Source organism: Panthera tigris, chromosome E3 (genome assembly GCF_018350195.1).
Source record: "Panthera tigris isolate Pti1 chromosome E3, P.tigris_Pti1_mat1.1, whole genome shotgun sequence".
In the NCBI taxonomy this organism is placed as follows: domain Eukaryota; kingdom Metazoa; phylum Chordata; class Mammalia; order Carnivora; family Felidae; genus Panthera; species Panthera tigris.
Window position 1 is genome coordinate 38,501,215 of NC_056675.1, and position 12,467 is coordinate 38,513,681.

Consider the following 12,467-nt stretch of genomic DNA (forward strand, 5'->3'; position numbering starts at 1 on the left):
AATCAAAGGGTAACGTATTTAAGAATGTATTTAATCTACGTTCTTTTTTTTTTTTTTAAGTTCACTGATTTTGAGAGAGACAGAGCATGAGCGGGGGGCGGGGGAGAGCGGGGGCAGAGAGAGAGACAGGGGAAAAAGAATCGCAAGCAGGCTCAGTGCTGTCTGCGCAGAGCCTGACACGGGGCTTGAACTCACAAAACTGAGATCGTAACCTGAGCCAAAATCAAGAGTCAGATGCTTAATGGACTGAGCCACCCAGACGCCCCCTAATCTGCATTCTTGACTATCACCCAAGACTGGACCCTGTCTAGGGCTCAAACCCAACCAAGAGTGTTTGTTCTCCCGCAGGCCACCAGCCAATTCTCAATTCTCGGCACTGCCAGGGGCAGTGGTGACACAGACCCAGGTGGTAGCTATTCACTCTGAAAGGAAAAAGTACTCCAATGGGGGAGTCAGGTATCCGTAACCCTGCCCACCCCCCTCCCCACTGCCCCCAGCAAGCCAGGCCTCCCTGCCTTCCTTCAGCATTTCCACCTCTGCTGGGTTTTGTTGTGCATGGGGGTTTTTAATCTCCGCTTCTCTGGCTTTGAGTCTAGGATCCTCCAGAATCAAAGAGACGTTAATTATGAAAGTGGGTCAAATTTGGTATAAGTTAACACTTGATCATGAGGTTAACTTATTATTTTTTAAAAGTAATTCGACCTCCTGTCAGCATTTGCCTCTGGAATTATAGCAGACGTCTGTGTTCCACATCACTCATTTCTGCATTACTTGAGCTTTTTTTTTTTTTTAATGAGCTTGAACTATTATTATTTTCAGAAAAAAAACAACTGTCAGATGGTATGTGAAAATCATGAATATGCTTTTATTAAAATTATCTCATGGGCTTTTTTTTAATTAGCAACAACTGGGAAGTTTTACAGTGTCTCTTCAAATTATAAGGCGAATGGTTACCCATTTTGCTCCAAAATACTATCTCTTAGTGCCAACTTTTAAACCCTAGACCCTCGAAATAGCAGGGCATTTTGTGCACCGATACCAAGAACAAATGTTCTAAACACACACTCAAAGCTGTAATGGAGCAGAGAAGGTAGTTGTGGATGAGGATGCCAAACAGAATTATAAACATATTTTTAAAAGTACACCTGTAATTATTAAAAAACAATTTTAGTGGCTATATAAAATCCAAATAAAAAAATTATAAGTTTTAGATGACCATTTTTTAAAAAGGTTAAAAAAAGAAAAAAAAAAAAAAACATTCCCCGAGCACTGACTGGCTGGCTCAGTCAGTAGAGTGTGCAGCTCTTGATCTCAGGGTCATGAGTTCGAATCCCACGTTGGGCATGGAGCTTACTTAAAATAAAATGAAAATAAAAAAATAAAAACATTCCCCTTTTCTTGAGGGAAGGAAATGCTCTTATAAACCTTTTTGTTTTACTAAGAACACACGTTCACAGTAAAGAAATTCACGTGCCATGTAAAGCACAACTAAGAATCCCCTATATACCCCATGGTTTCTGGTGTTTCCTACAAGATAATGATTCTCCCCCTCCCCCCAACGGAAAGGGCTTGGCTGATAAGGGACCAAGGGGCCTTTTGGGGCCCTATGTACACAGGTACATTTATGCCGTGACCATTTATCAAGCAGTGTGCTTTTCTGCAGACACACATCAACGAAGGTGTTAAAAATGGGAGGCCAGAGGAGAAACCAAGCACTGTAATGTGAAACTAAGAATAGAACCGGCAGGGGCTCTCTGACCAGCAAGCCCTGCGGAAGAGTTCAAAGAAAGTCAGGAGTGGCTCCAAAAAGAAACAAGTCTGAAAGAAGTATCCAACAGCCCTCCCATGAACACAACAGAAAAGATGTAAATACTGCCGCATTAACATTTTCCAGCTTTCTTTCGAGTACCTAAAGGACAATTACCCACAGGCTATTTTATATAATGAAACTGCTTTCTTTTTGGTTCTTTTCAAGATGGGCTCAAATTTCAATATGCTGCTGCCTAAATCGATCACGTTTCAGGAATTCAGGAAATAAAAAAGAGGGACAGGATTTGATTTTTAACAACAGTAACTATTCGACAAGAAATAGAACCGGTGTAACGTGGTTTGTCGCAGATGACAAAATACTTTTCTCTGGTCTTCCTGTGGAAGCAGAGGGAACAAAGACTTCCTCAGACCGTTGTACTGTGTCCCCTTCCACAACCACCTCCTCTGCTTCTCTACAACTGTGAATCTGTGTTTACAAGGTTCATTTCTCGCATCAGTACACAAAATGCCACACTATTCTGAGGCCACGGGGCTAAAAGCTGGCACTAAGAGTCCATTTTGGGGCAAAATGGGTAATCATTCTTACAAGTTGAAGAGACATTTAAAAGTCTCTGCGCTGCCGCATTCACAGGTGGCTTCCCCCCCCCCCCCCCCCCACCGGCCACATGGGCCCTGCCGGAGCTGGAAGTCAGTCTCAGGTGAAGACATGAGGAATCTGAGATGCTGACAGGATGCAACCAGGGAACTGGCCCCCACTCGCTGTTACTCCTTCTCTACCTGACCATCTATCTCAGCTCAGTGCTGTGGCCACCTCGGGTGACTGTGCGTGCCGGCCAGCCTTTTCGGCACGCAGGCTCCATCGGGCACCGGTTCGATGGTTGACTTGGACCCCAAACCACTTCATGCAGAAAGCCCTGCCTCCGTGTTCACGCTTCCTTCCTATCATTCCACAAGCACTCAGCAGACGCCTTAAGGTCCATACCAGAATGCTAACTACCGTATGCTCGCTGGGGTTCCCAATGCATGGGTCTCTCTTTAATCAGCAGTGTGAGATAGCTGGGCTTCAGCTAATCCTGAACTGGCCTGCCAGCCAGCTCCTATCAAAAGTCACGCTAATAGGGGCGCCTGGGTGGCGCAGTCGGTTAAGCATCCGACTTCAGCCAGGTCACGATCTCGCGGTCCGTGAGTTCGAGCCCCGCGTCAGGCTCTGGGCTGATGGCTCGGAGCCTGGAGCCTGTTTCCGATTCTGTGTCTCCCTCTCTCTCTGCCCCTCCCCCGTTCATGCTCTGTCTCTCTCTGTCCCAAAAATAAATAAAAAACGTTGAAAAAAAAAATTAAAAAAAAAAAAAAAAGTCACGCTAATAAAGGATGAGATTTAGGGAAGGAGGCCCGATCCTGGCATTATCAAAGACACTTACAGACATTTGCTGGGGGGGAAAAAAATCAGCATTTAAGCTTAGCCAGAAAGAAGTCCAGCATCACTTTGCAGATTGAAAGCAACGCGCACGGACGTAAGCAAGACCAGCCTCGACACAGAGTCGATCGTCCAAGCTCACTTTCTGCAAACAAGGGATGGACATCAAAAAATCTCGAGGGCTTTGTGGATTCCTTCTAGAAACAGATGTCGAGGGAAGATAGCGGAGGTAAAATGTAAACATGGAGCCACCACTTCAGAGAAGACGCTGCCTCGGACGCAGCCAGCTTTCTATCCAGGTAGGAGAACTGTCACCAAGAGCTGAGACCTCTGGGCTATCTCAGCACTGCAAAGGCACGTGCCACCCTAAATGCAGAGCTCTGAGGACTCTGAGCTGTGTCACCAGCAGCGGCTGCACCGTCAGCGTTCTGGGTCCCTCTAAACACACCTCAGGGTGCCAGAAACCAAAATGCTGCTAATGGTACGCTGAGGCTCAGGCAGTCTCAGGGCCGAGTCCCCAGGGAGCAGTGAGAGCATCACCTCGTAGGTATCTTTTATCTCTCAAATCTCCTAGCATCCAGGAATTTTTTTACATCCCAGCCGAAGGCACGCTGTCGCTAAGTAACTTCAGGTCAGATCTGAAGTTTGCGAGTGGGTCTGGTTGACGTAAACAGGTGACAAAGTCACCGCAACTTATAACCAGAAGAGGTAAAAGCTACAAAAAAACCTTTTAAAAACGCGTCAGTACTTTTTAGCAGTGCCTGGGTGGCTCAGTCAGTTGAACATCCGACTCTTGATTTCGGCTCAGGTCAGGATCCCAGGGTTGTGGGATCAGACTCTGTGTCAGGCTCCGTACTGAGTGTGAAGCCCGCTTGGGATTTTCTCTCTGTCTGTCCCTCTGTCCTTCTGCCCCTCTCCCCGCTCATGTGCTCTCTCTCAAAAATAAACAGACTTAAAACAAAACATGTCTACACTTTTTATTCTGGCCTGTTAACACTACACCACGCCTAGACTTAGTTTTGTACAAGTTTTAACAGTCTACATAGAATCCCAGGGTGTCTCGAAGCTCAGGGGGATGGAGTTGTAGCAAACTATGGCCCGGTGAGGAGGCCGCTCAGGCACGCTGCATTTACAAGGGCCGATCTGCACACTGATTCTAAACAAAATCCCTAAACAAGGTGAGTGAAGACCTATGTGCACTGCCATGACTGATCTGTCCATCTGGAAAGATGACCCTTGAGTTTCGCCACCTGTGAATTTCGTCTAGTGTGTAGTCCCTTCTCTTCTAAACTTAAAGCAATTCAGAGACTTTCATGAGAGAATATGTTTTCGCTCCAGCCCCTTTTAGTTCAATGTTGCTCAGAACTCCCCTTCTTCGTGCCTCACGGGGCAAACAAATAACTTCTCACACTTATCTCTACATCACAAGATGCCACAGGGATTGTGGTATTTCTGTAGATGACCCGGAGTCACAGAACTTTCCTGGGTCAGTTAATCATTAACTAGAAGTTTTCTGCCTTCAGCCCTCTGGCGAGACTTCTGCAACCAGCAATGTTCTCTCCAGTTCTGAGGCTCCAAATAACCACCACCTGGGGACACAGGGAGCTACTGTGTGGGGCTGCTATCCTTCCATCAGGACCACTGACTAACAAAATCTTATGGCTCAGGACTTGGCAGAATTCAACAGATCGATGAAGCCGCCAATGCCCACGTTTACTGCAGAGTAACTCCGGGTCCTGGGCTCTGTCACCCGCGGGGCACACAGATACGTGTGTGCTGTCAGTGGTCCAGAGAAGGCTCACAGCCTCCCTCACAATTTTCCCACCGGGCCACATCACAGGGGCTACAGACCCCCACCCTTCCTTGAGAAGTGCCCGATCTGGCGGGGAAGGTCGGGGCTGTCCTACGATCTGCGTGCCGGTCTGTAAACTACCAGAAACGAAAGAAATTGATTTGTCTTAAAAACAAAAGGTACAGCTGAGGACGAAAGAGTCGGGAGATGAGGAAGACAGAGCCCCAGGCTTTCAAGAGTTCACAGGAGGGCAAACAAGTCAGCAAAAAACTACAATCCGTGCAACAAGTACCAAAGCGAAGGTAGGGCAGGCCAGGCGGCGGCAAACCGCCGAACTGTGAAAAGGCCAGGCCCTTCACCAGGAGGAAGACCCGGCGGGTCTGCCCTCTGGTCCCAAATTTCCCCCACGAACTCGTCCAGGGCCCTGGCCCGGAGGCGCCCCGGGAAGGGGTGCTGGGGGCGCGCGGGGAAGCGCGCCGGGCACTCTACAGGCCCTCTTTACCCCGGGCCGGCGCGAGCCCCGCGGGCCCCTCGGCACCCCGCGGACACGCCTGGGCACCCAGCGGTGTGGGCCGCGCGCGCCCCGGCCGTCCCACGCCCCGCCACAGCCGACTCGCGTCCCCACCTCCCCCAGCCGGCTCCCCAACTCCCCCGCCCGCCCGCCCGCCCGGTGCGCGCTGCCCCTTCCTCCCTCACGACCCCAACCCCCGGCCGGGCCCAGCGCTCCCACCGCAGACCCGAGCCGGGGGACCTCACCTCTGGCAGGAGCCGGCGGCAGCGGACGCCGTCGTGGGGCTCAGCGCATCCTGGGGTCACAGGCAGCCGAAAAGTGAGGCCGCGCGAAGCCCGCAACGAGTTATGTAACCGGCAGGGGCCGCAAGCCCGGACGGAGGCGGCGGCCCGCGGCACTTCCGCCTCCCGCGCCCGGCCGGCGACGCAGGCCGGAAGCCCATTGGCCACCGGCCCCCACGTGGGGGCGCCTCCGCCCGGCGCTGCAGCTGCCCGAAGCCGCCGCCGTCATCTTAGGAGCTGGCAGCCTTCCCGTGAGGCCCGGCGGCCGGCGCAGGCGCAGACGAGCCGGATTCCGACCGGTGCGCCTCTGAGTTGGCTGGAATGGTGGAACGCGGGTGGGAGCCCACCGGCTCGGACCTTTTAGGGCCGACTGAGCACCCCGCGCGCACATACCCGGGCTCCGGAGACCAGGATTGCCCTCTGCCCTTCAGTCCTGGGCTAACGCTCCCCTCGGCTGGGCTTGGGGCTCGGGCTTTTCCGCGTCGAGCCGGGGAAGCGTGGGTGACGACCCGGCCGGCGGGCAGCAGCTTCCTGCCGGGCGACACGGCCTGCAGCCAGTCCGTCTCTTCACAAAGGCTGTCGTTGAGAACTGTCGCCGTGCCAATGGGCAGGGGTCGGTCGCACTCAAGGGACTGGAGGCTCTGTATCACAAGATCGAACTCAAGTTCTGTTCCTAGGGAACCCGTGCCGAGCAAAATCTTACAGTAATTTTAAGTCAGGTATTTATTCTTGCCTTCAAGTAAAAATGGTCCATAGAGCCAAAGGATGAAATAAGAAGAATGTGCTTAAAGCCAAAGGCTAAAATGATTCATCCTAAAAGAATTTAATTTATATCCAAATGAATAAACGTTATGACAGATTAAAAGTCTAAATAAAAGTAACACTATCTTAGAAAAAAGTTAAAAGCATATTCTTTTAACATTTTGAAAAGCAAAAGGTATCTAAAGTTTTAAAGGTAATTGGTATAAATAGATCAAGAGTAGAACAATGCAATGTAAAACAACAAGGAATAATCCGTTGTCGACATAATATGCGTAGTGTCTGGTAGAATCTTGACTTATGTAAAGCAACCTTATTTATATTTCCTTTTTTTAACGTTTAGTTATTTTTGAGACAAAGCGCGAGCAGGGGAGAGGCAGAAAGAGAGACACAGAATCTGAAGGAGGCTCCAGGCTCTGAGGTGACAGCACAGAGCCTGAGGCCAGGCTCAAACTCACAAGCCACGAGATCATGAGATCTCGACCTGTGCCAAAGTTGGATGCTTAACCCAGGCGCCCCTAAAAACACTCTCTAAACACAAATGAGAAAGTAACTATTTTCCTAAGGCTTACTATTTGCCAAACACTGTGCTAAGCTTCTAACACAGGATCTCTTTTATTCTCAGGACAAGGATACCACCTATTGCTACAAGGGTTATGCAAGGTAGTTGTCCTCTGAACAAAAACATTCCACCCTCCAGTCGGACCCTAATTGGTGTAATGACTTAAGCTCGGCCCCTTCTCTCCTGGCTCAGTGATTTGGGTAGTGTGGTTATCTGTCTCCTGTAGTTCTGTTTCACCAGGAGCAGTTATCTGTCTGAGAATCCAGTCTGTTCTCCCTTGGGCTGCAAGGCCTCTTCGGGTGTACTGTTTTCTCTTGCCTCCGCGTGGCTCTTTTCACCCCCTGGCCATGGATCAAGCAGAGAGATTTCTAGAGGCACTACCCTTGAGGAGAGCCAGCTACTCCTGTAGATTAGCCACATTCCAAGCTGCCAAGCACAGGCAGTACTCCAGGGAGTACATGAAGGGAAACCCTCAATTCCTGCTTCCTCTGCTCCAGAACTCTTTTCCAGCCTTGGAGATAGGAGGTAATCAGGCTTCTCTGGGCCAGAGTGAGCAGCAAAGTACCATCTACATGGGCTGGCTCTGCCCTCCCCGAGCCCTGGCTTCATCACTCTGCTAATTTTGGAAGTAATACATACTTATTGTTCTATGAATCTCCAAGGTCAAGGTCTCTCCAGAAATCAAGGCATTTAAATTTTCACCTCTCCCCTCTGGTCCCCAGGCTGTCATCTGGCCCATAGAGGAACAAAGTTGGGTACTACTCTCTTACACCAATCCTGAGTGATACTACCTACATAGGGCCCTATTCGCTACTCAAATGGACTAGGGTTGGGGAGGGGGATAGCAGAGGCCGGCAATCAGGTTTCCCCAGCAATACACACACATTCAGGTTATAAACAATATTACTACTGCAACTAACAACTTTGTACAGAAACATGCACACACTGCAGATTATTCCTTTTATTTTTTTTTTTGTTTAGAGAGAGAGAGAGAGAATGAGCCAGAGAGAGGGGCAGAGAGAGAGAGAGAGAGAGAGAGAGAGTGAATCCCAAACCCACTCCATGCTCAGTGCAGAACTCGACATGTGGCTCCATCCCGTGACCCTAGGATCATGACCAGAGCCAAAATCAAGAATCAAATGCTCAACTAACTGAGCCACCCAGGTGCCCCATTTTATTTCTTTAGGAAAAATTCCTAGAACATTGGTTAAAATTATTTTTTTTTAAGTTTATGTATTTATTTTGAGAGAGACAGAGACAGTGCAAGTGGGGAAGGGGCAGAGAGAAAGAAGGAGACAGAGAATCCCAAGCAGGCTTCACATTCACAGTGGCGCTTGAACCCACAAAACTGTTGAGATCGTGACCTGAGCTGAAACCAAGAGTCAGACGCTTAACTGATTGAGCCACCCAGGCACCCCAAACTTATTTTTTTTTTTTAATTTTTTTTTTCAACGTTTTTTAATTTATTTTTGGGACAGAGAGAGACATAGCATGAACGGGGGAGGGGCAGAGAGAGAGGGAGACACAGAATCGGAAACAGGCTCCAGGCTCCGAGCCATCAGCCCAGAGCCTGACGCGGGGCTCGAACTCACGGACCGTGAGATCGTGACCTGGCTGAAGTCGGACGCTTAACCGACTGCGCCACCCAGGCGCCCCCCAAACTTATTTTTAATTGGCCACATTTCAATTTGGAAACAAACTCCTGCCAGAACAGTTTTAGTGGTTTATTCTGACACCAAGCCTGAGAACGCTCCTGTCCCACACAGCATCACCAACATGGGGTATTATCATTCCTTACCTCTCTGCATCTAAGTGATAAGATCTCATTTTAATGTGTATTTCTTAGTAAGTGTGATCACTTTCTCCTATTTTTATTAACCATTTATATCTCTTTATCTGATTTTCACTAATGTGTCCAGCATGTGGTTTTGGTTTTCGTTTAACAGGCGGATGGGCGATCTTCTGACATAAAACATTTGTTTGAGAAGTATGCGTGCCATGCCCATGGTACATTCTCAGAAGCACAGACCGAAGGAGATATGGTGACAAGCAGGTTTCCCTCTCTCCGACTCTGAGTGCCAGGGTCTCGTTCTCCATTTATATCATCGGTGTACCCTAAGACTGGGATTACGGCTCGGATTCACAAAGACTGAGGCTGAAGCCAAATGCTGGTCCCCCTGTTTATGGTTAAGGGTCACTGGAGTACTCCTATCCCCACTCCAGACACCAATTCCTCTCTAGTATTCCTGGGAAGCTACGTTGCGAATCAGAACGTTCTTGGTAAACAGGGTATGCAAGGAACGGAAACAGAGTCTTAAGGGAGACCTTGTCTAGTGTAGGAATGTTTGCCCCACACGTTCAACGTTCCTTTGTCTGAGCAATGCCAGAGGGTGCCGGACTCTTGCTGACTCTTCTTCCACTTGGTTCCACTCTGACTAGACCCCTCTGTAAATACATCCCTTTTCAGACCCTTAAATCAGAACTTGATTAACTTTCCAGGCTTTGCTTGAGGTTACTTTTTTTTTTTTTGTACAGAAATGTGATTTCATTTCCATTTTCTCAGTGTAATTCTCAAAGTTCAGCCTTAATTCTCCTTCTTCCAAGCTCCCGGGAAACACATCACTACAGGAAGCTCTGTGTGGATTACAACAACGTATCTAATTGCTAAAGAACCAATGTATCGTCATCTTATTTAAAAACCTTTTCAGGGGCGCCTGGGTGGCTCAGTTGGTCAAGCGTCCTACTCTTGGTTTCAGTTCAGGTCATGATCTCGTGGTTTTATGAGTTTGGGCCCCATGTTGTGCTCTGTGCTGGCAGCACGGAGCCCGCTTGGGATTCTCTCTCTCCCTGCCCCTCGCCACTTGCGCGGTCTCTGTCTCTCTCAAAATAGATACATAAACTTAAAAAAAAAACCTTTTCAATTATGAAGCGCATACTTTCTGAGCACTTCTATTATGCTCAGGTGTTGTATGACATAGTATCTCATTTAATCGTCCTAATAATGACATGAGGTAGTTATGCTCATTGTTCCTATTTTGCAGCAATGGAAACTGAGGCCTTGAGAGGTTAAATAAGGAATCCAAGATGTTAGGGCTGTTAAGGTGTTGGGAGCAATTTCAGCCCACACCGCCCAACTCCACACTCCTGCCTTAACTGCCGTGCTAATTTTGGAAGAAATGCACACCCACTGGAATAAGAAAAATATAGAAGAGCATAAAGAGGAAAAAATTACCCTTGGCTCACCAACCCAAGATGAACACTCAAAATGTGCACGTGTCCTTATTGCTCTCTTCGGTATGTTTTTAATAATGACATTGTCTTACATATAGTTTTGTATCCTGTTTTCATTTTATTTGTTATTTTTATTTTATTTTTGGGAGAGAGAGAGCACGAGCGGGAAAGGGGCAGAGAGAGAGGGAGACACAGAATCTGAAGCAGGCTCCAGGCTCTGCACTATTGGCACAAAGCCTGACGCAGGACTCGAACTCACAGATGGTGAGATCATGACCTGAGCTGAAATTGGACACTCAACCGCCTGAGCCACCCAGGCGCCCCTGTATCCCTATTTTCAAAAAAATGTTTATTTATTGGGACACCTGGGTGGCTCAGTTGGTTGAGCATTTTGACTTCGGCTCAGGTCATAATCTCATGGTTCGTGAGTTTAAGCCCCACATTGGTCTTGCTGCCATCAGCTTAGAGTCTGCTTCGGATCCTCTGTCCCCCTCTCTCTGCCCCTACCCTGCTTGTGCTCTACCAAAAAAAAAATTTTTTTATGTTTATTTATTTAATGGGGGGTGGGAGGCTCATGAGCGAGGGAGGGGCAGAGAAAGAAAGGGAGAGAGAGAATCCCAAGCAGGCTCTGCACTGTCAGTGCAGAGCCAAACACGGGGCTCAATCCATGAACCGTGACATCATGACCTGAGCTGAAATCAAGAGTCTGACACTTAACTCACTGAGCCACAGAGCTGCCCCGCAAACTTTCAAGCTCCCTTCTTGATCTACTTGCATAGTTCTGGTAGTTAGAAGGTCTAGGGAAGATTTTGTTTCCTCTCCCACTTCAGAGGTAGCCCTCTCTCTCTGGTTATTCATTGAGTTAATTCCACAGTTTCACTTCTGGTCATTGGAAACTGTGCTTATATCTTTGTAATGAGACCAAAGTTCAAAGGAAAGGGCCAGGAGAGCCTCTTATTCTTGGTGAAAGGGCCAGAAATCAAAATCAAGAGAATGTGAGCCCCGAATGAGATATCCCTGATATAAGAATAGCGTTAAATAAAAGCCCAAAGGAAGAGGGGGAAAGACGACTGCTCGAGCACTACCATGATTCTATGATGAATGTGCTTTGAGTCTAGACCTCCGCGTACCAGGCTGTCAGCTGTTCTTGCACATCTCTGCCTTGACTCCGTCTGGCGAGTCGCTGAGTTTGTCCTTCTCATTCTTCCACCTCTGCTTTCGCAACCTTTCTCCTTCCTCCCGGGATCCCCAGATACCTCTTTTGTAACCCATTCCCAGAAGGCCTAGCTCTTTGCTGTCCACAGATGTCATTTGTGGCGGACGCTCTTAGTTATCTATTCGACATCTGTTCTACTGCTTTCTCTTTCTTTTCCGACGGAGCCATGATTTTGTGAGGGTCAAAGGCCAGGGGAAGGTGAGTCCTTCCACCAGTGCTAGGCGGTGAGCCACGGTTGATCAAAATCAATTACGGTAGCTATAGTCTTTTTGCTCTTGAGAATGACTGGTTTGGGATGGGTAGGTACCTGGTACACTGCACATCTGCATGTATTATGTGGATTCCATTGTCACCTCCGCCAACATGCTAAGAATGGCAGAGGAGAAACATGGAAACATTGGGACCTTGGTGTCACCGAGAAACTGGATTAACCAACCTTTACCTGCCCTACTCTTGAACATAGTTTTCTTGGGTTTTCTGCTACTTGCAACTGAAACCATACTAGCTGATATTCCTCCCATTCCCACTACTTATTTTGTCAATTCCAATGACACTGTTGCGGTAACCATGCAACCATTTCTTGAGGAACCCTTTAGCTACACGCACATGCTTGGCACCAGAATAAGAAAACATACTGAGACTTACCCAGAATTTTCTATTACTTATTATCTCAATTGTTTTTTCACCTTTGTATATCGACACCTTTGTAAACGGACAACTTACTTGAAACCACTCTCTGAGGAGAAGCATCCGGAGCTCTTTGAAGCTGAGAAAAGCAAAGTTGTATATTAACCAAGGTAACCCAAGCAATTAGTGGCAAAGCGTGGGAAGGAGCTCAATTTTAAATTCCAAATCCCTACACCACGGCACCCAGTCCGTCAAGTGTAAACTATGTGGCGATGGGGCCGGACGAATGTGAGGTATTCGGAGG

General features: G+C 48.2%; 2 protein-coding genes across 3 annotated transcripts in view; one reads left to right on the forward strand and one right to left on the reverse strand.

Moving 5' to 3' along the window:
* NAA60 (N-alpha-acetyltransferase 60, NatF catalytic subunit) overlaps window positions 1-5,818 on the reverse strand; it is a 25,980-nt gene extending 20,162 nt beyond the window's left edge. For both annotated transcript variants that reach the window (XM_042970791.1, XM_042970790.1), the window contains exon 1: window positions 5,733-5,818. The gene's annotated coding sequence lies outside the window, so the exon portion shown is untranslated. The remainder of the gene's footprint in view (window positions 1-5,732) is intronic.
* Window positions 1-10,472, forward strand: part of LOC122234547 (translation initiation factor IF-2-like) — a 10,796-nt gene extending 324 nt beyond the window's left edge. Inside the window, exons 2-3 of the mRNA XM_042971199.1 lie at window positions 5,611-6,067; window positions 10,131-10,472. Of these exons, the coding sequence (XP_042827133.1) occupies window positions 5,611-6,067; window positions 10,131-10,159 (486 nt within the window). The 3' untranslated portion in view covers window positions 10,160-10,472. The remainder of the gene's footprint in view (window positions 1-5,610; window positions 6,068-10,130) is intronic.
* Window positions 10,473-12,467: the final 1,995 nt, after the last annotated feature.